Source organism: Vombatus ursinus, unplaced genomic scaffold (assembly GCF_900497805.2).
Source record: "Vombatus ursinus unplaced genomic scaffold, bare-nosed wombat genome assembly UNPS02014819.1, whole genome shotgun sequence".
Taxonomy (NCBI): domain Eukaryota; kingdom Metazoa; phylum Chordata; class Mammalia; order Diprotodontia; family Vombatidae; genus Vombatus; species Vombatus ursinus.
In genome coordinates this window covers 490996-510948 of record NW_020954597.1, presented here as the reverse complement: position 1 = coordinate 510948, position 19953 = coordinate 490996, and the positions used below count along the sequence as shown (strand labels likewise).

The 19953-nt window shown below is 50.2% G+C and overlaps 2 protein-coding genes across 7 annotated transcripts in view; both read left to right on the top strand.

Moving 5' to 3' along the window:
* Positions 1-12332, top strand: part of NONO (non-POU domain containing octamer binding) — a 12838-nt gene extending 506 nt beyond the window's left edge. The window contains exons 2-11 of the mRNA XM_027836766.1: positions 4356-4527; positions 6065-6258; positions 6485-6786; positions 7668-7763; positions 7994-8190; positions 8648-8732; positions 9062-9164; positions 9857-9896; positions 10398-10507; positions 11364-12332. Of these exons, the coding sequence (XP_027692567.1) occupies positions 4365-4527; positions 6065-6258; positions 6485-6786; positions 7668-7763; positions 7994-8190; positions 8648-8732; positions 9062-9164; positions 9857-9896; positions 10398-10507; positions 11364-11498 (1425 nt within the window). The 5' untranslated portion in view covers positions 4356-4364 and the 3' untranslated portion in view covers positions 11499-12332. The remainder of the gene's footprint in view (positions 1-4355; positions 4528-6064; positions 6259-6484; positions 6787-7667; positions 7764-7993; positions 8191-8647; positions 8733-9061; positions 9165-9856; positions 9897-10397; positions 10508-11363) is intronic.
* Positions 12333-12421: 89 nt separating this feature from the next.
* ITGB1BP2 (integrin subunit beta 1 binding protein 2) lies at positions 12422-18352 on the top strand. 6 transcript variants are annotated; one of them, XM_027836769.1, is made up of 12 exons: positions 12422-13063; positions 13287-13336; positions 13428-13484; positions 13574-13704; positions 14563-14666; positions 15385-15495; positions 16035-16093; positions 16218-16288; positions 16385-16484; positions 16710-16823; positions 16943-17005; positions 17267-18352. In XM_027836769.1, exons 1-12 carry the CDS (start codon positions 13000-13002, stop codon positions 17486-17488), a joined length of 1146 nt encoding a protein of 381 aa, XP_027692570.1. In that variant the 5' UTR covers positions 12422-12999; the 3' UTR covers positions 17489-18352. The 6 variants fall into 6 exon arrangements, with proteins under 6 accessions (XP_027692570.1, XP_027692569.1, XP_027692572.1 ...); XM_027836768.1 differs by having other exon boundaries at positions 12422-13336; positions 17267-17503; positions 17699-18352; XM_027836771.1 differs by lacking the exon at positions 13287-13336.
* Positions 18353-19953: the final 1601 nt, after the last annotated feature.

Sequence of the window (19953 nt, the reverse complement as noted above, 5' to 3'; positions counted from 1 at the left end):
CGTACCGGGTGTGCGGCGCGCGAGCTCGTGGGCGGCCGGGACCCGCGCGGATGGCCCCCGCTTGGAGCGGAGCGAGCCCAGCTAGGCTGGGGCTGCTCGGGGTGTCGCCTGCTGCTCCGCTCGGCCTTTCTTCTTTGTGCTGCGCCGGAGCGGGGGCGCAGGGCTTGGGGGGAGGCCGGGGCCCTCTGGGCTGGCCCCGAGGCGCTGGAGGGAGGCGGCGGGGGCCCCTGCCACGCTTCGTCCAGCGGATCCCGCGCTTCGCTCGTCGGGTCAGCACAGGGCCCGGGCCCTTCCGGGATGTTGACACCTATCCTTTTGGCCCATTTTGCGCCCCGAGTGACTATGGCTCCTCCCACCCCACCCCCACCCCCATCCCCCATCCCCCGGGCTTACGGAACGCATTCTTCAAACGGAGCTTGACTGTTTAAATCACTGCCTGCTGCCTCCTTCATCGCTAACATTTTGAACAGTTTTCTCTTCAGAAAAGACCTGCCTCAGGGTTGGAAAAACTCTCACTTTCCAATATGATCTCGTTCTTTGGGATTGATCACTAGGTGAGACTTTGGCTGTAAGTCTCTGGGCTTCAGTTTCAGGGTGCTTCGTGGCCATTGACACTTGAGTACTCCCAGAAGATTGAAAGGCCTGGGTTCGAATGTCGCCCCTCTCACCCAACGGCCTCACTCCCCCTGTCTGGAAAACGGGACAGTAATACGTTAGTGTCTTACGAAGTTTTGGGGATGTAGAATCAGATTTACAGAATGTTATGGAGTCAGATTTGCAACCTGTAAAGCACTTTGCAAAACTTTTAAGCAGTACTTACACGTCAGCTCTTATTGCTGGCTGAAGGATTGGGAACCTCAGAATAACTTGGACTACAGTCCATTTTAGAGGCTTCGAGGGACGTGGGGAAAGGGGAGGGAATGCCTCTTTAATTTGTATAAAAGTACAGATTTCCGCAAGGAGGAATGTAGACCGTGGTTTGAAGTTTTCCTGCTGGAAGCTGATGTCCACAGTGTCCCCGGTTTAGCGTGTCGCTGGCAGGATCGGAGATGGGGAGGTGGACAATACCTTGTAGATGTTGCAGTCTAGTCTATTTCCTTTATGTTACAGATGACAAAACCGAAGCCCAGAGGATGTCGGTGATACGCTCTGGGTTATGCTGGTGTCCTGATGCCGTAATAGAATAATTGTTACACTCTTGGGATTTTGTTGTTGTTGATTCTCTAAAATAGCTGCTTGTTCCAATGCGTATAGTTCCCCCACTGGAATCTGGGAGTGGAGGTGGGAGGCCGGAGGCCGGAGGCGGGCAGCGGGCGTGATACAAAGTTACTTCTACTTCCTCATTTCCCTTCCTTAAGCCCACAGGCTCCTTTAGCCTATCATTCTCCACCTACCCACCCCCTCTGCCGTTGGAGAGAGATTCTAGACGTGTTCATTCTGCCCCCCAGTCATCTAAGGGTTGGGTACCTTTGGTGAAGTGGTGGGGAGGGGTCAAAATGCTAGAAAAAAATATCCGAGCATCAGGTTCAGTTTGGCCAGGCTCTATCTGTCTAACAATACCTGCATCCTACCCTTGGAGAAAGGCATAGAAATAAAGTTCTGGCTCTTTCTTAGTGCGTCTCAGAATTCCTCATCGGTATATGAACCACTCTAAGGCATTTGCTTGTGGTGGTTGTCTCGAAATGGCTTCCTTTGAATTGAGTGGTGAGTGTAATTTCTGTGTGAAGACCTGGAGTGGTAAATATTGAATGGAAGTCAATGGGGTTGCCTTTAACATGCAAATGTGCATTGTGGATTTCTGAATGGGGATATTGTCCAGGAGGATCTGGGTTGTTGTACAGACTAGTGACACAGGCCTCTGGAAGGGCCTGTGTTCTAGACCAGAGAGGTAAGGAAAAAACCAGGGTCCTGAGAAATGGTGCCAGGGGTATGCTACAAGAGTTGTTGAGGGAGTTAACAAAACAAGCGATTTAAATTAGGAGCCAGTATGTACTTGGGGTCTAAATAGGAAGGATCTGATCCTTTGAGTAGAATTGAGTGGGCTAGCCAAAAAAGTCTAGTCCTGGGGCAGCTAGGTGGTGCAGTGGATAAAGCACCGGCCCTGAAGTCAGGAGGACCTGAGTTCAAATCCGGCTTCAGACCAAACACTTGACACTTACTAGCTGGGTGACTCTGGGCAAGTCACTTAACCCCAATTGCCTTTTTAAAAAAAAAAAAAAAAAAGGACTCAAAAGAGGGGCCTGTGGCTTTAAACAAGCAATATTGACAGACTACCAGGACCCAATTGGTATTTGAACCTGTGCCAAGAACCCTGAGTTCTGTCCAGGTTTGCTATTGCTGTATCTCCTTTATTGTGGGTCTTTGCCCTTGTTGAGCTATGTGTGGGAGGGAGGGGGAGGGGGGTATCACAAAAGGGCATTATGGGAAAAACTTGTGGAGAAGAGCTTGGGACCTTTGGAAAAATTGCCCTGAGTGGTGGCATTAGTTAACTCTAAATATATCATAAAAGATTATTAAAGATTATTCTGCCTCGTGTGTTATTACAAAAGACTCTGGCAAGGTGTAAACTTGGCTAGTCTGTGAATTTTGTGTGATTTCTTAATTTGAGAGACTGTCCCGTAAAACTGGAACTGAGCTAGTGCTAAAGTTGCCATAGGAAGCCAGTGAGCTCCCTTCTGCGATTGGCGTTCCCAGTTTGGCATTTAAAGATTTCCTGTACAGTCTTTATAATAACTAGGACAGATGTTTGACTGAAAAATGGGTATCTGATCCTGTCCTTCGGAGGTATACTTGCCCACAGGCATTTCAACTGGGATCTTAGATGGGCATCTGTGACCCATTGACACTGGTTTCCTTGCTGTTCCTCCTATAGGAAATTCACTCCCATCTTCCAGCTCCAGCTGTCTTAACTGATTGTCCCCCATGCTTGGAGCTCTTTCCCTCCTCATTCACCTCCTGGCTTCCCTGGCTTCCTTCAGATTCCCACCTTTGGCAAGGCGCCTTTCCCAGGCCTCTTTATTCTTAGTGCCTTCCCTCTGAGACTGCCCCCAACTTATTTTGTCTGTAGCTTGTTTGTACGGGGTTGTTGGCTTGTTTTCTTCCCCATTTGACTGGGAGCTTCCTGGATAGCAGGAGACCTTTCTTTGTACCCCCAGCACGTAATGAGTGCTTACTAAATGTGAGCTGACTGGCATCTCATGGGCAGTCAGTCCATTTAACTGCTCTTGAGTGATGAGATAGTCATTTGGTGTTTTTGACTTCAATTTCTACTGTCAAGATCAAGTAAGACAACGCAGAGTGCTTTGCAAACCTCAAAGTCCTATATAACTCAACTAGTATTCATCAAGTCAAAAGTTGGTGGGTTTTTTTTCCCTAATGGTACCTCATTACTCCTAAAATAACTTTTTGGCAAAGTTGTCTTGGACTCTTCCAAAAACTGTTAAGTCTAAAGTTTGGCTAGGGATGCTAGTGATCTCTGAAGTTACAAAGAAAAGCTTTCAGTGTGATAGAAGTCACATTTTGTGAGAAACCTCTTCTCCTTCAGCTGAATCGGGCCTTTGGAGGCCTTTGTATGGGCTTGACTTTGCCTCTGTCTTATTTCATGCAGAACTAATGCTGAAAGAAAGGAGCTCAGCTGGATATTTGCTGATTAGAAATGGGTGCTTTTCTTGAAAGAGCTGATGGTCTCATTCCTGGACACTGAAAAGTGAAAGTCGAGATCAGTGTGTGAGCCAGCTCGGCAGAGTAATCATGGGCCTGTTATTGATAGCGGCAGGCAAAATGATGCTTTGGGCCCCTGGTTGGAGGACATTTGAACTTGAAAAGTAGTAGCTGAACCAAGTCAGAAGTAGTCTCTGTTGCCACTTTCCTTGGTTACATGTTCTGTACATCTAATGCCGTGTTTTTTTCTGTAGTTTAATTCTTTTTGTCGCGTAGTAGAAGGTTTTGGTCTTGGATTGTGCTTAGAAACAGCTGGATGGTACAGTGGGTGGAGCTCTGGAACCTTGAAGACCTGAGTTCAAATCCAGCTTCACATCCTGGATGTGTGATCCTGTGTCCTCAGTATAAAACAGAGACAATAATACCGTCTGCCTTGTGGTAGTATTTGATTTGTGAGGATCAAATGAAATATTTGTAAAATGCTTACTTAATAACAGAGCCCTACACATAGTAGATGTCTATTAAGTGCTTGTTTCCTTCATGCCTTCCATCCCTTGTCTACAAGGAGGAACCTGTTAACCTGGTTTTGGTAGAGGCTTCCATTTTCCAAAGGTGATAAGGATATCAAGGTCATGACTGAGTGCCTTAATGAATGTGTCTAAGGATACACTGTTCTGTTCTGTTTTACTTTGCAGTGTGCAAAAATGCAGAGCAACAAAGGCTTTAGCCTGGATAAACAGAACCATACTCCAAGGAAGCAGCACCAGCACCAGCACCAGCACCAGCAACAGCAGCAGCCGCAGCAGCAGCCGCCACCGCCACCGCCACCACCAATACCTGCAAATGGGCAGCAGGCCAACAGCCAGAGTGAGTATTCTAGCATAGATCCCTCCCTTCTTGGCAGTAATGTCTTGATTTAACTCGGTGCCTGGAGAACAGGCCTTTCTTCTTCCTGGTGGGTGTTTTTCCTCCTCTCTTTCCAACCAGCTTCTCCTTGGAATGGCAGGCTGCCTCTTTAGCTACAGACGTGAACATGTTCTAGGGCAACACCAGGTGTGCCTGTTGGCCTACTGTGCTGTGACGGAGTATCTATCTACCCTGCAGCACACACTTCTTAGAGGTGCCTTCTAAGGCACCCCAGTCCTTCAGGGTTTAATAGCAAGGGGGAGTAATGCTGCTTCACCATCTAGGCATGATACATCCTACGCTGGCCCTTGACTTGACTGGGCTTGAGGCCCTAGACCCCACTTCCCTTGGCCAGTGCAAGGTGAGCATAGTTCCTGCTGTGTGCTGTGTTTTCCTCCTTGGCTTTTATAGCTAGAGCAGAGTTTCTCAACCTGAGGACCATGAGCTTGTTTTTTAAATAGTTTGACAACAGTATTTCAGTATTGTTGGTTTCCTTTGTAATCTGAGGTATTTTCTGCATTGACACATGTTATTGCGAAGTTCATAGACTTCACAAGTCTGCCAAAAGGGGGAGTCCTTGACCCAGAAAAGATGGAGAAGTTCCACCTTCAAAGTTGTTATCTATATGCCAGGCTCCCATCAGTGCTGCGTCTCTGCTAGCCCTGGAGAAGCATGACTCTCCGTGTGCATCTGCAGTTCCTGTGAATTTGGGCAAATTCAGAGTTTCCAGGTGAAAGGCCACTGAGTCCAAGCCATGTTTGGATGAGAAGCCACCACTAGGTCGCTGACAAATGATCATTTGGCCTCTGCTTGAAGCCTCTTGGGGAGAGGGAAAGTTCATCTCACTTGGCACCCTGACCAGTTGTCAGGAAGAGATGTAGTGTGGTCATTTCTTCCCTTTGACTTCCATTCTGATTCCCAAACCTCTTAATTGAGGGGAATGTCTTTTTGTGGTGTGGTGTAATTACTATCAGTGTACAAAAACAACAATTTAGTGCAGAAATAAAAGCTTCTCCTAACCTGGAAGGTTAGGCCCGGGCTACTGATCAAGATGTGCTTGTAGTTTGGCCCACTTTGAGTTAGCATCAGGGTTGAGCCCACAGTGTAATAGGAGACCTTAGTCCCCTCAGATTCCAAGATGCTGTCTGCTGCTAAGGGGAGGGTAACTCCTGAGGACTTGCATTGAGAAATGGGATTTGCCTTCAACATAACAAAGGAGAAACTCCTATTTTATATATAGTCTGGTGTTACTGGGGATTTGGCTCATGTTTTCTTCTTAATTCTTTCCTTCTCAACAGGGAGTCTGATGAAAAGTGACCTGGCCTCTCGGTATTTTGTGTGTGTACAGAATGCGTGAGGCATTTGGGAGTTTGCTTAGGAAAGAAAACAATTGTCTTTGGGACATGCTCGTCCCTGTTCTCTCAATGTTCTTTTGTTAGAACTCAATGAATTTTATTCTCCAATCTAGAGAGCCTCTGTGTATCTTGTTTCTCTGCAGATGAAGGTCTGACTATTGATCTGAAGAATTTTCGGAAGCCAGGGGAGAAGACTTTCACCCAGCGCAGCCGCCTCTTTGTGGGCAATCTGCCCCCAGACATCACTGAAGAGGAGATGAGGAAACTATTTGAGAAATATGGAAAGGCAGGCGAAGTGTTCATTCACAAGGACAAAGGTTTTGGCTTCATCCGCCTGGTGAGCAGCTCTGGAGGAGCTGAGCCGGTTGGGGGGTGGAGCAGGAATGACAGGCAGAAGAATTGGGGCTGTCTGGATCAGAAAGGCTTAATAAAGCCTGTGATGGCCGTGTGCTCCAGACCTTTCCTCACCTCTGGTTGCCAGTTCCTGGGCTGTGAGGAATTTATGTTCTTGGGCAGTTCATTTCTGTGTGTCAGGCTGTGATGTCCTCTCTTCTACCCTCTAGGAAACTCGAACCCTAGCGGAGATTGCTAAAGTGGAGCTGGACAACATGCCCTTACGTGGAAAGCAGTTGCGAGTGCGCTTTGCCTGCCATAGCGCATCCCTGACAGTTAGGAACCTGCCTCAGTTCGTGTCCAATGAACTGTTGGAGGAGGCTTTCTCTGTCTTTGGCCAGGTGGAGAGGGCTGTCGTGATTGTGGATGATCGAGGGAGGCCTTCAGGGAAAGGCATTGTGGAATTCTCAGGGAAGCCAGCTGCCCGGAAAGCTCTGGACAGATGCAGTGAAGGGTCCTTTCTTCTGACCACGTAAGTGGAGGGAAGTGGGTGGGTAGCTGTTAGGAGAGATCTCTTTTGCTTTCACTTCATGGGACTTCATGTGCTCTTGTTATATCTTTTCAAAAACTGACTTTCCTTCCTTGGTGTGGATCTGAAAGATGAGCCTGTAAGAGCCAAGTTCTTTGTTTTCTAAGACTTCTTCCTCTAGGCCTGCAGAGATTAAGCTGATGAGGCTGATTCTACCTGGAGCAGCTAGGGTAAGCTGCCCAAGAAGCTTTACTGATGTGGTGTTCTCATTGGAAGCCAGAGAACTTGGTCTCCCTCGCTCTTAGTCTTTTTTAGGACTGTGTAGAACACAAAGTTCTCTTTCTTTATGTGTGTGAAAGCAAGAGAATAACAGATAATCCATGTTAAGCATCCAAGCCATTTTCTCCAAGTACAGCTGATGGTGCTGCAATCGCAGCTTAACATCGGTGAAGATGTGTGGTGTTGGCCTCTTGGCTTGGCTTGTAGAAAGATGGCATATGCTCACAGGGTGCCAGTGGATTGTCAGTCCATCTGAACCTGCTTTGAAGTATGGGCTTAAGTATCATGTCACTTCTCTTTTGGGTCAGCTATGGGAATATTTCTGTACCTGTGGGGGTTGTCCCGAGGTGCTTTGTAGAGTTCTTGGAATACTTCTAGATTCTTGATGGTGTATCTCTCTGCCTGTTGTGAATGACGCCTTTGTAGCTGGCGTTCAGGTCACTGCAGGCTGATTGTTTTGTGGGTATCGGCCCTAGGGCTTCTCAGGACCTCTCTTTGGTTGCTTTCCTCTAGTCAGTCCCGTCCTGAGCCCCAGCTGACGCTGACCTTGTTATGCCAAGTGCTTCCTTCTCGACTAACTCTGAAGACATTTTCCTGTCTCCCAGATTTCCTCGGCCAGTGACGGTGGAGCCGATGGACCAGCTCGATGATGAAGAAGGGCTCCCAGAGAAGTTGGTCATCAAGAACCAACAATTTCACAAGTACGTGATCTCTTAAGCGGTCGCACATTCATTTCTAAGAAAGAAGGGAGGAGAGTGCCTTAGGTCTGTGGGTGCATGAGAGACAGGCAGGCTAAGCTTCTGATTTTGTGTAATTTGGGCTAGAAGAAACGGCCAGGGGTTTTCTAACATAACGTTTGCCCTTCGAGAGATTGTAGTTGTCGGGTAGGAATCCTAGGGCAGAAGCTGACCGCAGGCCTTCGTGTTACCAGGGAGCGAGAGCAGCCACCTCGATTTGCCCAGCCTGGCTCCTTTGAATATGAGTATGCCATGCGCTGGAAAGCCCTGATCGAGATGGAGAAGCAGCAGCAGGACCAAGTAGACCGAAACATCAAGGAAGCCAGAGAGAAACTGGAGATGGAGATGGAGGCTGCTCGCCATGAGCACCAGGTCATGCTGATGAGGCAGGGTGAGTGAGGCCTGCAAGTGGAGGGCCCTGAGAGGACCGAAAGGGCTTCTAGAAGGGGCCTAGTCAATTAGTGAACATAGTCTGCAGAAGATGGGAACTTGGTAATGCCTTGTTGATTTCTCCTCATTTTGGGTGCCGGTAACCTTTGCAGAGTGTCAGGCTTCCTTTTGGAGGATGTACTCAGCCATGGGAGACAGCGTAGTGTAGTGACTTGGAGTCAGGAAGGCCTGGGTTCCAGTCCTGCCTTTGATGTGGCCTTATGGAGTCACCTCTCCTCACTAGGCTTCAGTTTTCTCATCTTTAAAATGAGAGGATTAACTTAATTGGTTTCTGAGGTGGTATCTTCCAGTCCTAAATCTGCCAGCCTCTGACATGGAAATGGACATGGCTGGGTAAACGGGAATATTGGTTGTGAAAAATTCTCTGGATGTCAGTTGGCTAATGTCCCCTCTTCTAGATTTGATGAGACGCCAGGAAGAGCTTCGAAGGATGGAGGAGCTGCATAACCAGGAGGTGCAGAAACGCAAGCAAATGGAGCTCAGGTACTTTAATAATCCCCTCCCCCTTTCTTCCTAAGTCCTTTTAGGTAAAACCTCCTGATTGATTGAGACTTGTGCGGTTTCCAGGTCCTTTCTCTGGTTAGGTGAGTCTGGAAGCTGGCTATGGTTTGTGGCAGTTTACTGGGACTACACCAAAGGGAAGCTTTAGTGCTGTCCCCCATAGGCACCTGAGGGACAAGAGAGGGACCTTCCCATGAAGTAGGGCAGAAGAGAAAGCCTGGTGTGGTTGGTAGGATCCCATGTGGGATAGATCACTTTGTTTTGGTGTGTCCTAAGCATCTTGGTGACTTGACTCCCTGTACTCCCCGTAGGCAGGAGGAGGAACGCAGGCGGCGTGAGGAGGAGATGAGGCGGCAGCAGGAAGAAATGATGCGAAGGCAGCAGGAGGGCTTCAAAGGAAACTTCCCCGATGCGGTACGGAGTGCCTTAGGCCCGGGCACCCCTGACGGGCAGCTCATTCATGGCATAACACACCAACTAGGAACCAGTGCCTGGGATACCACAGGACACTAGGGCCAGTCCCTGCTCACCAAAAGAACCTTTTGGAGGAGAAATAGCGCTGGGAGTCAGGCTTGGGTTTAGAGAGCTTATGCTAGTCAACTGAGCAGGGATAGATATGGCATGCCACAGTCATGTTAGTATCAGACCCAGGGCATTCCCAAAGCAGGAAGAAATAGTTTAGATAAGGGCTAGTCTCGAGCTCAGTGTGAAAATTAGGGCCACTGTCCTCCCCTGTGGTTCTGGGTTAGCATCTAAGTTCCGTGGTGACTCCAATGCCCTTTGTTCGTGCCCTCTAAGTATTTCTGACAGATTGTTGGTCTGGGATCCTGGGTGATAGTGATACATACACCCGGCATCCCTTCCTAACAGGAGAGCCTGTAGCTCAATGTCTCCACAGCTCTGGGGTGATCTTGCCTCTCCCTGTGCTTCGCCTCAGCACAGTGTGCTGGGGGACCTTTTCTGGCAGGCTTCTCCATTAGAACCGTTTCCCGGGGATGGGGGGTGGGGGGGCGTGTGGACAGCTTGGAGTAGATGATCCTTAGAACAAAACCGTGGTGGGTCTGATGAGGTTTTGGTGAACTTTTGTGCCATTTTGTTTATTTTAGAGAGAGCAGGAGATGCGGATGGGCCAGATGGGTATAGGAGGTAAGGACTTGAGGCTGCGGCTCCTGCAGCCGTTCCCCCTCCCTCTCACCTCTCCCAGATTCCAGTGGCTGCTCTGTTCAGGTAGCATTGTTGCTGGGGTTTAGTGTTGGGTTAGAGACTCCCTTGGACCTAGGTCTACAAAAAGAAAATTGGAAAAAAAAAACAAAACACAAGTGGCATAACACAGAAGCAGTTGGTGGCTGCGATTAGATGTGGGCCAAGGCGATCGCTCCCTGTGTGGAAGGCATCCTGTTGTGCCAGGTGCCTGGCTTGAGAGTTGACTATGGGCAGTGAAGGGAGCTTCTGTTGTCCTTCCTATCCCATGCCCTCCCCGTGCTTGACTTGGCTTTGGTAATCAGAGGAGGGTAGGAGAGGCCACAACGTCCTTTGTGTAGCCGTCGAGGCTTGCCCAAGCTTGGGGAGTGCGTGGAATATGAATGTTATAATCGTGTTGATGTCCTTGTTCCCAGTCCCCCCAGCTCCTTACGTTGCTGTTTTTAGGTGCTATGGGCATAAACAACAGAGGATCCCTGGGAGGTGCTAATGTGCCAGCTGGTGCCCCAAGTGCTCCAGGGCCTGGTCCAATGATGCCAGATGGAACCATGGGAATGGTAATATATTTGCAGGGCTGGCCTTAGGGGTACCTTGGACCAATGGGGGAGGCAGTGCTTGTTTTCTGTGGAAGGGACCTCCCAGGCCAGTTAATCCAACCTCCTCATTTTGAAAAAGAGGAAACGAGAGCCCAGGAGTTGTCAAATCACAGTTTATAGCCAGAGTCAGTACTTTGGACTCCACTTTAGCTTCGTTCCCTGTGAGACAGCGTTTCAAACTGTGCAGATAGACTGCCTGAGTTGGTGCACGAGGAGATACTGTTTGGGCTTAGTTGGATACGCTACTGTAGGAGCTGATTGTTCAGCTGTTTCCTGTGGGGGAGGGGGAAGGTCAGATCATTTTACTTTGAGGAAGACAAGGAAAAGGGGTGGACATACATAGAGGTTGATGTAATGAGCCCAAAGATTTTTGCTGTGTGTGATCTAGAAACATGCTTCACTTGTGGGCCTCCTTGGTCAGTATTGGGTAGGCCCAAGTCTATAAAGGCTGTGGCCTGGTCCAGTTCAGTTGTCTAGGCCAGAAGAATGCTGAGTCAGTCCAGTATACGCAAATCAAGAGGCGCGGTCAAAACAAGACCAATTTAGGGAGTTTAGTCAGTGAAACAATGTCTGGATTCTTGTCAGCAATGACAGATTGGGGTGAGCTATCAGGGAGGTGATTATGACAACTTTTCTTGCTGGAATCGTCAGCCTCGGTCACCCTAAAGCTGAGAGGCCCTGATAGCTTCGGCTCTATTTTTGGTAGACGAGACCCATTGTGCAGCTTTTTAGGGGAAGAGGGACTTTGGGTAGTGGGGAGCTCGGGGTTAGGGGATGTGCTTTAACACCTCTCTCCCTTTCTCCTTTGGCACTGAAGACCCCACCTCCCAGTGACCGCTTTGGCCAGGGTGGTACAATGGAAGGACTTGGGGCAATGGGTGGAAACCCTCCCGCATTCAACCGAGGAACTCCTGGAGGGGACTTTGGCCCAAACAAACGTCGCAGATACTAATAGAGTCACAGTGTCGAGTTTCCCCTGACCCCTGCAGACAAGGACCCTTTTTGGACTAGCCAGGATTCTACCATAGAGGGTTGTTGGGGCTCCGCTCCTCCTACTAGTTAGGCCTCCCCACTCGAACTACTCTAGGTAGGAAATTTGCTGAGGGCAGAGAGGGGTTAGGGAGGGGCATTTAGTGAAGCAGTTCTATGTGGCGCATTCCTAAAACTTCAATGTGAAGGCTACAGAGGGGTTGGGGGGAGGCCATGGCACAAGCAGACCCGGCTATATCCCTGTTTCCCTTGACCATTCCACCTTTCTCCCCTCAGTGCTCCCTCAGTAACTTAGACACAATCCTTACCCCCATTTCCTCTCTGGTTAGGACCTCAGGTGTGTCCATGAAATTCAGGCAACAATACCTGTAGAACACCTCTTCCCTCTTCCCAACCCAGTGTTCCTTTTATGTCCTGAGAAGAAGGTTTTGTTATCTGCTTTTAGGTTTCCATTATCTGTTTTGTTTTTGTTTTTTAACTTCTCTGTTTCTTGGATGGGGGGGGCAGCCCAGAATGGAGGAGCTTTGCCTCCCTCTGGGAGGTGCTGGTGTGGCATTGTTAACACCCTTTCTTGTTGGGCGGTCCAAGTGCTAGCTTAGGGGCAGGGGCTGCTGGGTGCTGGTGCTCTCTTATCCATGCCTGTAGCTCCTAAGGCTTGCCTGTCTTCCTGAAGCTGTGCTGTTCAACTTGAACTGGTGTAGGTGATGTTTGGCCCTCTCACGGTCTGGAGTTTATTTGAGAAATGAGACAGGAATGCAGCAGCAACATTATTATTAAAAACAGATTTTAAGCCTTTTTCCACCTTCTGTGTTGTCTCTTTTGTTGGGGGTAGGGGAATATGAAGAGATCTTTTTGGCGTTGGGGGCATGGCGAGAAATGTGTGTCCAGTGCATTAGAAAGATTTGGGGAGGGAGTGCACCTCACTGTTAACTGTGTCCTTCATTTTGGAGGTGGAAGGAACCTTGGAGTCTGCCTCGACCCAAATCATCCCCCCCCCCCCCACCATAGCTGACAGGTAGTCATGTGACCTTTGCCTGAGGGAGCACCCACTCGAACCTGACAGTTTGTTTCTTGTGATCCGAATCTCTTGCCAGATGGAAAATGCCAGAGTCAGAGGCGCTTTGAAGGACTAGCACTGCCCCTGCTGCTCCTGAGTGCCTGCCTCTTAAGGTTCTGAGGTCTTGGTGGGGGTGGAGTCAAGCTGGCCTACATCCAATTCTCCCAGGAGCCTCTTTTCCTGGACTTGAGCCCTCCCCCATGACCAGTCCCACTGCTACCGCCATTGAGTGACAAGGCCACCTGCAGATCTTTGCCCTCTAAGCCAAAGATAGGCACTGGGCCTTCCAGAAGGCCATAACTTTCAGTTTAGTAAGAAGTAAGAGGCACTTGCATGTTAGGCAACCAGGCCCTTGAAAAGACTATTCTGCCACAACGTGCCTTCCACCTCCTCCCCCGCCCCTGCCATGTCTGTGCTCTGCTTTAATAAAGGCTGTGGGCAGCACTTCAACCCAGATGCCAATCTCTCAGGTGAGTAGTAGCTGCCTTTTGTGGGGGGAGGTGGTGAATTCAGTGCACTGAAGGGGGTTATGTGGGGAACCAGTACTGTAGGCTTCTCCCCACTCAGCTCAATTGATGGGTAGGAAAAATAGAGCCTTGAGCATGCCATTTTTTCCAGCGGAGGGTGCAGGGGTGGGGGCAGGACAGCACCTTCTCCTTCTTGCTTTCACATTCGATCTTACCTGCTCTACAGATGGCTGTCGCCATCACCCTGGGGTGCCCATCTTCCACGATGCCCTTAAGGTGAGCCAGTGTGCTGGGAATGGCTTATTAGGATATGATGGTGGCAGGGGTATGCCAGGCTGTCCAGGTTGAACTGATCCTTTCTTCTTAGGGTTGGTCCTGTTGCCATAAGCGAACAACAGATTTCTCAGAATTCTTAAGCATCCAGGTAATCCTGATACTCTGCCCTGATTGCTCACCCCATTCAATCCCTAGAGCCCAATGTGTCCCTTATGCTCATGACTCCATTGCTGTTAGGGCTGTACCCTGGGACCACACTGTGCTGAGAAGCCTCTGGAGAGCCCTGGTGCTCGAAGTGCCCTCCAGGGGCCCAAGCATTGGGACACCATTCCGAAGTCAGCAGAGACACTTCGCCGGGAAAGGCCAAAGTGAGGGAAGGAATAGGGAAGGGGGATGGGGTGGGGGGGTGTGGAGAGGTTTTTCCGTTTTGTCCTCTTTCATAAGTTCTACGGTTCAGGTGGTGGGCATTTAGGTGGCACGCATTTAGCTGGCGGGCATTTAGGCGGTGGGCAACGGTGTCAGCCTTGGGGTCTATGTCGTGAGGCTCTGGCCAAGGAGGCCTTGGAGCTAGATCTAGAATTAGGATAGCTCTCATTGAACGGATCCCACTGAGGGAGATGAGATGGGTGAGGCTGGGATGTGGTAAAGAAAGGAGGGAGAAGGTCGAGGTAACCACAACGTCAAATGAGGGTGGGGCCCTGGACATGGAAGATAAGGGAGGTGGAGATGTGGGCTGGAGCTGAGTGGCTGAGGTGATGGCTCCAGGAGGCCCTGGAGAGGCCTTCCAGTGGGCACCCACCAGGGTACGTGGGGCAGTGAGGTTTCTAATAGCATTTATGTATCACTTTACATACATTCTGTTCGTTTGATCCTCACAGCAACCTGGTGAAGTAGGTGCTATTCTTGTCCCTATTTTAAAGCTGAGGAAACTGAGCCACATAGAATTGAAATGACTTGTATGATCTAGTGGAAGAGTAAGAAGATCCACGTTCATCGACCACTTCCTCTCACTGTGGACAAGCCCTTTAACTTCTGTGAGCCTCAGTTTCCTCTTTTTTAAAAATGTGGATAAGAATGTTTACATTACTTAACTAGGCCTGTGCTTTGTTAGATGCTGTGTAAGGATGACCCTGACAGGCACAGAATCGTTACTTGTGGAGCCTGGGGGCCGTTGGATGTGGGATCTTGCATTGGGCATCAGGATCTCAACCTCCTGTGTTCCACAGGGAAGAGCTGGACCTGGGCCTCCTGCCACTCAGTGTATCTCATGCCCTGGAGACTGCCCTGGCACAGAAGGAACTTGTCCTCGAGGACCCTGAGCCTGGAGCAGGTCAACAAGTCATCCAACCATGGGCCAGGCCCTGTGCTAAGTGCTGGCATCACAGAGAAAGGCCAGGCTAAGCCTGTTCTCAAGTCACTCCCAGGCAAATGGGGAAAGTAACATGCAAACGCCTGTGTACATACAAGATAGAAATAGGCTAAGTAGAAGGGAATGTTGGGGAAAGTGCCAGAGGTTGCAAAAGAGCAGCCTTGAAAGACTTCTAGAGAAGGTAGGATTTTGGAGGCAGCTAGGTGGCGCAGTGGATAGAGCACCAGCCCTGGAGTCAGGAGGACCTGAGTTCAGATTCGGCCTCAGACACATAAAACACTAGCTCCGTGACTCTGGGCAAGTCACTTAACCCCAGTTGCCTCACCAAAAACAAACAAACAAAAAAAAAAAGGTGGTAGGATTTCAGTTGAGACCTGAGGGAAGCCAGGAGGTGATGAGCAGGGGGAGGGTTGCAGGCATGGGAGCTGACCAGTGAAAGTGCACAGAGTCTAAGTGAGCACGCACACTTCCACAAGGCTCAGGATGGGCATGCTCTCTGCCTCCAGACAGAGCTGATGGACTCCGAGTCCAGACTTGGGCTACCCCGGGCTCTCCCAGGCTAATGTAGGAATTTGTTTTGCGTGACTGTATGGATTTGTAAAGGGGGGGACGTGTTTTTCCCTTCTCATTGGGTTGGGGAGTGGGATGATTTGGAACTGAAAATAAGTTTTTTAAAAAGGGAGAAAATGCACAGTCCCAAGATGGAGTACCTCGTGGGAGGAATGGCAAGGGGCCCGAATCGCTGGCTCCAGGACTTGGGATGGGAGGAAGTTGTGGAAAGACTCGAAAGGTGGGAGATGGCTGGACTGTGAAGGGCTTTAAAAGCCAGATGATTTTCTTACTGATCCTTGAGGTTGATATTAGGGAGCCACTGGATTGTGGCTCCCATTACTGGATGGGAGTGGAGTTTGTGGAGTAGGGAGAGTGATGTGGTCACACTTGTGCTTTAGTAACATTAGCAGCTGAACAGAGGATGGCTTGGCATAGGGGGAGCTTGGAGGCAGGTGGGGCACACCCCCCACCTCCAAGCGGGCTACTGTGGTAGTCCAGGGGTGAGGCGATGAGGACCTGTGCCAGGGTGGGGGGGGGGGTGTCAGAGGAGAGGAGGAGGTCTATATGAGAGATAGAAGGTAGAAGATTGGTGAGATCAATGACATCTAGTTGGTTGAATACAGGGGCTGAGTGAGGAAGGGTTTCAAGGAAAGCTAAGGCCTTCCCTTTTGCACATCTTGCATTTAAGATGTCTATGGGACATCTAGCCTGAGATGCAGGTGGAATTTCAAGGTGGGAAGAACTATCCTTGTTGACCTTCCTGTCTCCTCTGTTTAGGACTCCCCAACACTGTGGTGCGTCCTGGCTCCATCTGCCAGAATCCAGGATGTGGTGCTGTAAGTGAAACCTGGGGAGATTTGAGGAGTGGTTAGGTGTCAGTGAGAAACTGGAAGTGGGGTAGCTCTCACATGTCCCCTTATTCTCTCCCTGCCTTTCTCCCTACTTCCCACTCCTTCCAAGGTGTTCCAAGGCTCTGAGAGTGATGCTGGCCCCTGCCGCTTCCATCCTGGAGGGCCTCGATTCCATGAGGGGTAAGGGAAGGGATAGGGTGGAGCTGTATTTGCAGGACCACGGAGAGTTGAGGTATGAGAAGGGGCAAACGCACCTTAATGGCCTTCCCACCACAGGATGAAATCTTGGAGCTGCTGTGGTGTAACAACCGTGGACTTTAGCGTGTTCCTGGCACAGCCAGGATGCAGCCTTGGTAGACATGTCTGGAAGAAGCAGGTGAGCCTGATCTGTGGACTCCCATCTTGCTTGACCTCTTGGCTCGAACCCTGCCCCTTCCTTGCACTGTCACAGTGACATCCTACTCCTTAGTGACTGTCCAGGTGCTTTGGGATGGGAGGCAGGTACATTTCCTTGGGATTCCACTGGGTGCCCTGAGCATTATAACCTATTAGATAATCAAATGGGTTTGGAAACCTCATCATTCTGTTATGTTGTCCTCAGCAATGGGTCTCCTGCCGCCACGACTGGCACCAGACAGCCTCTGTAGTAGTGGTGACTGTGTATGGCCAGAGCCCACTGCCTGCACTCAGCTGGGTGAAGGCCAGTCCGACCAAGGTGAGTGTGCTGCTAATTCTGGGGAGGGTACTGGTCAGGCACAAGTTGGCTGCTGGACTGAGGGAGGGCCATACCCCTCACCTGTGTTTGTGTCCGCACCTGTTTCTCTTCCCTTTCAGCTTCATATCTACATATCTTTTGAGGGTAACCGGGTTTTCCAGGAACAAATGGCACTCTGGGGGGTAAGTGAAGTTGGGGGAGTGGGTGGAAAGGTCTCATTGGAAGCTCTGGAGGTCGGGGCAGGCATTGAGAGGCTTTGAGTGGGAAGGTTGAGGAGGCTTTCTCGCCACCTGCTTTGATTTCTTCTCTCCTCTATCTCCCTTTCTCCCTGTTCATCCCTTCATGTTGACTTCTGTGTAACTTCTTATCCCTTATACCCCCCTATCTCTTTCTTCGTCTCTACCTGTAATCTTCTCCCAAGTTGTTCTGTCTTTTTTCTCCAGGTCATAGCTGTGAAGCAGAGCTCTGTCTCCCTCATGCCATCGCGGGCAGAGATCTCCCTGAGCAAGGCTGACCCAGGGCCTTGGGCCCAGCTGGAGCAGCCAGGCACAGGGATGCCAGCTGAGAAGGTTGGGGAGGATGTTGGGCCTGGGATGATTGGAGAGGAACCTGAGGATTCAGATGACGATTTGAGCTGGACAGAGGAAGAGGTTGAGGGAGAGTGACCACTAGATAGATAGGTACTTTCCCAGAATCTTAGGGGTTCCCCTAGGATGCTGGAATCAGGGGCACGGTCAGTTGCAATGCTGTTACTGGGTACTGGGCTGTAGGACAGGGAGGAAACCTAGGAAGGGGCCTTCCCATGCTGTTACCGTGCCCAAACACATTTCATGGTCCTTAGATCACACTGCGTCATTCTCTTGCTCTTTCCTCAGTCCAAGAACAGCATGTGGAGGCTTGATTCACTCTCGGTACCTGGTCACGGTCTTCACCGCCTCCCCCACCTCCCAACAAGAAACAGCAACAGCCAAATGAAAACCCACAAAACCAAACCCACACAACCATCCCTCGGTCTTTGACGTTAATCTTGAATTTAATATAATTTAATATAAGCCATGTGCCCAGACCTCTGATGGCCTGCCCCCTTCCCCCTCGAGGAATCGAAAATATAAGCCCTGTCCCCTGGTTGTGGAGACAAGAGGCAAAACAGTAGAGAAAGTGCTGAAATGGCTGCTGTAGGTTCTAAGTAACAGGGCTGAGAAGAGAGAGCTTAATGTGGGCTTGAGTAGTCAAGGAAGGCTTTGTTGACAAAGATTTGGGGCCCTGTAGCCAGGGCTCTCCTGCTTCTATATCCCTGTAAGGTTGAAAACATAGGGGAGAAAAAGTGGAGCGCTTATCTAGCTCTGGAGCCTGAAACCTGGAACCAAATATTTGAGACAAGACTCCATCTCCAGCAAGCGCACGTTGACTTCTCTAGGACCCTGGCTCAGCAGGAGGGAGAGCCCTTCAGGGACGTAACCTAGCACAGTGCCTGGCTTTTACTGGGTGCTTGGTTGATTGCAGTAAATTGAACTCAGTCATATAGTTCATACAGTCTAGACCCAGTAGTTTTGTTTCCTGACCCTTCCCTTGTTCATATTTTCTCCTCGAATTGGGGTGGCGGAGAATCAGAACTCCAGAAAAACCATGCTGGAGAGATGCCCAGATGTTCCCATGGTACAACTGAAAGGGCCCAGGGGCAGGGTAAGACTGGTTTGGCCTGCAGCTGGGTGGGGGCCTTCCATAGTTGCCTGCCTTTTCAGGCTGCAAGGAAACACCTTGTAGCCTGGGAAGGAAGAATGGTGGTGACAGATGGTTTAAGGGTTAGTAGTGCTTAATCCCTACAACCACCTTGAAGATCAGTACTAAAGGTATTCTCAGTTTTATTGATGAGGCTGAAATAGGTGAGGTGACTGGCCCCTGTCCACACGGCTAACGTTGGAGATGGTGCCTCTCCTGCTCCATGGACGTTCAGCACTCGAAGACACCAGTCTGGGGAAGGTGTGCTCAGGAGACAGGACGGCCAGCAAGGCTGGGGGATGGAAGCTCGCTGACGACTTAAGAGGCAGACTCACCCGCAGCCTGGTTTAGGTGGTGTGAAGTGGGGGCAGCATTGAGGATGGGGATGGGGAACCTTCAAACGAGGCCACATGTGGTCCTCTAGGTCCTCAAGTTCGGTCCTTTGACTGAATCACAACTTCACAGAACAGATCTTTTAAGGGGATCCCCACCCCCAACTGCAAGGATCTGGCGTAACGTTTTGGTGGAGGCCAAGGCCTCGCAGGCTCTCCAGGGTGGAAGGGTAGATTGGGTTGACCAACGACTCCAGTACCACCCATGCTGCTTGCCCTGATTTGGCTCAATTACAAGCTGAATCTATCAAGACCCTTCCAGATTTCCACAGCTGCTCCTTCTCCACATTAATGAAAAATAGCAAGGGTGGGCAATACTTCAGGTACCCTCTCCGAAGTATGGCATAGGGGTGGTTGTGATGGGTCCAAAGAGAGATCCTGGAGACATCTGCCCGTTCTCTGCCCACCTGCTTTGAGTCCACGATCAGACATTTTCACGTTCGTTCCAGAGGGAGTGGCCACACCAAGATTGGGCTCAAACCAGCAGCTTTCCAAGTATGAGATGGGGGAGGCCTGATTGGCCTCAGGCCATTCCAACTCAGGGCTCTCGGGCAGTGTGGTGTGGTATAGCTGCCAAACGAAGTTGTGATGTTGGCTTACAGTCAGCTTGTTTTTAGCGAAAGGTTTCAGAAGGAAGACCTCTTAACAGCCTAAATTGTTCACATGGGCCCCTTTCCTGGCCCAGAAAAACTACTGCCTTAAAATTCCCCACGATATAGCTCGATTCCTGGGCCCTTAAACCTAGGAACTCTCCTTCCCTACTTGTCCCCAAACTGCAATCCCAGCCACCAACCTGGGAGTTTCCTTAGGCCCCTGGGTGGAGTGGCCCAACTGAGGTATTCAGATCTGGACCAGATGCAGGGATCTTTCTTTCTAGGCCGAGGCTGGCTGGCGTCATTAGGCACAGACTTCCTGTTTTCATTTCTGCGGGGGGGGGGGGGGGGGCGGGGGGAGGGGAGGGGTGGGGTGTGTGTGGGGGGGGGGGAGGGTGGTCTGCCTGCTCGTTGGGGAGGGGTTGC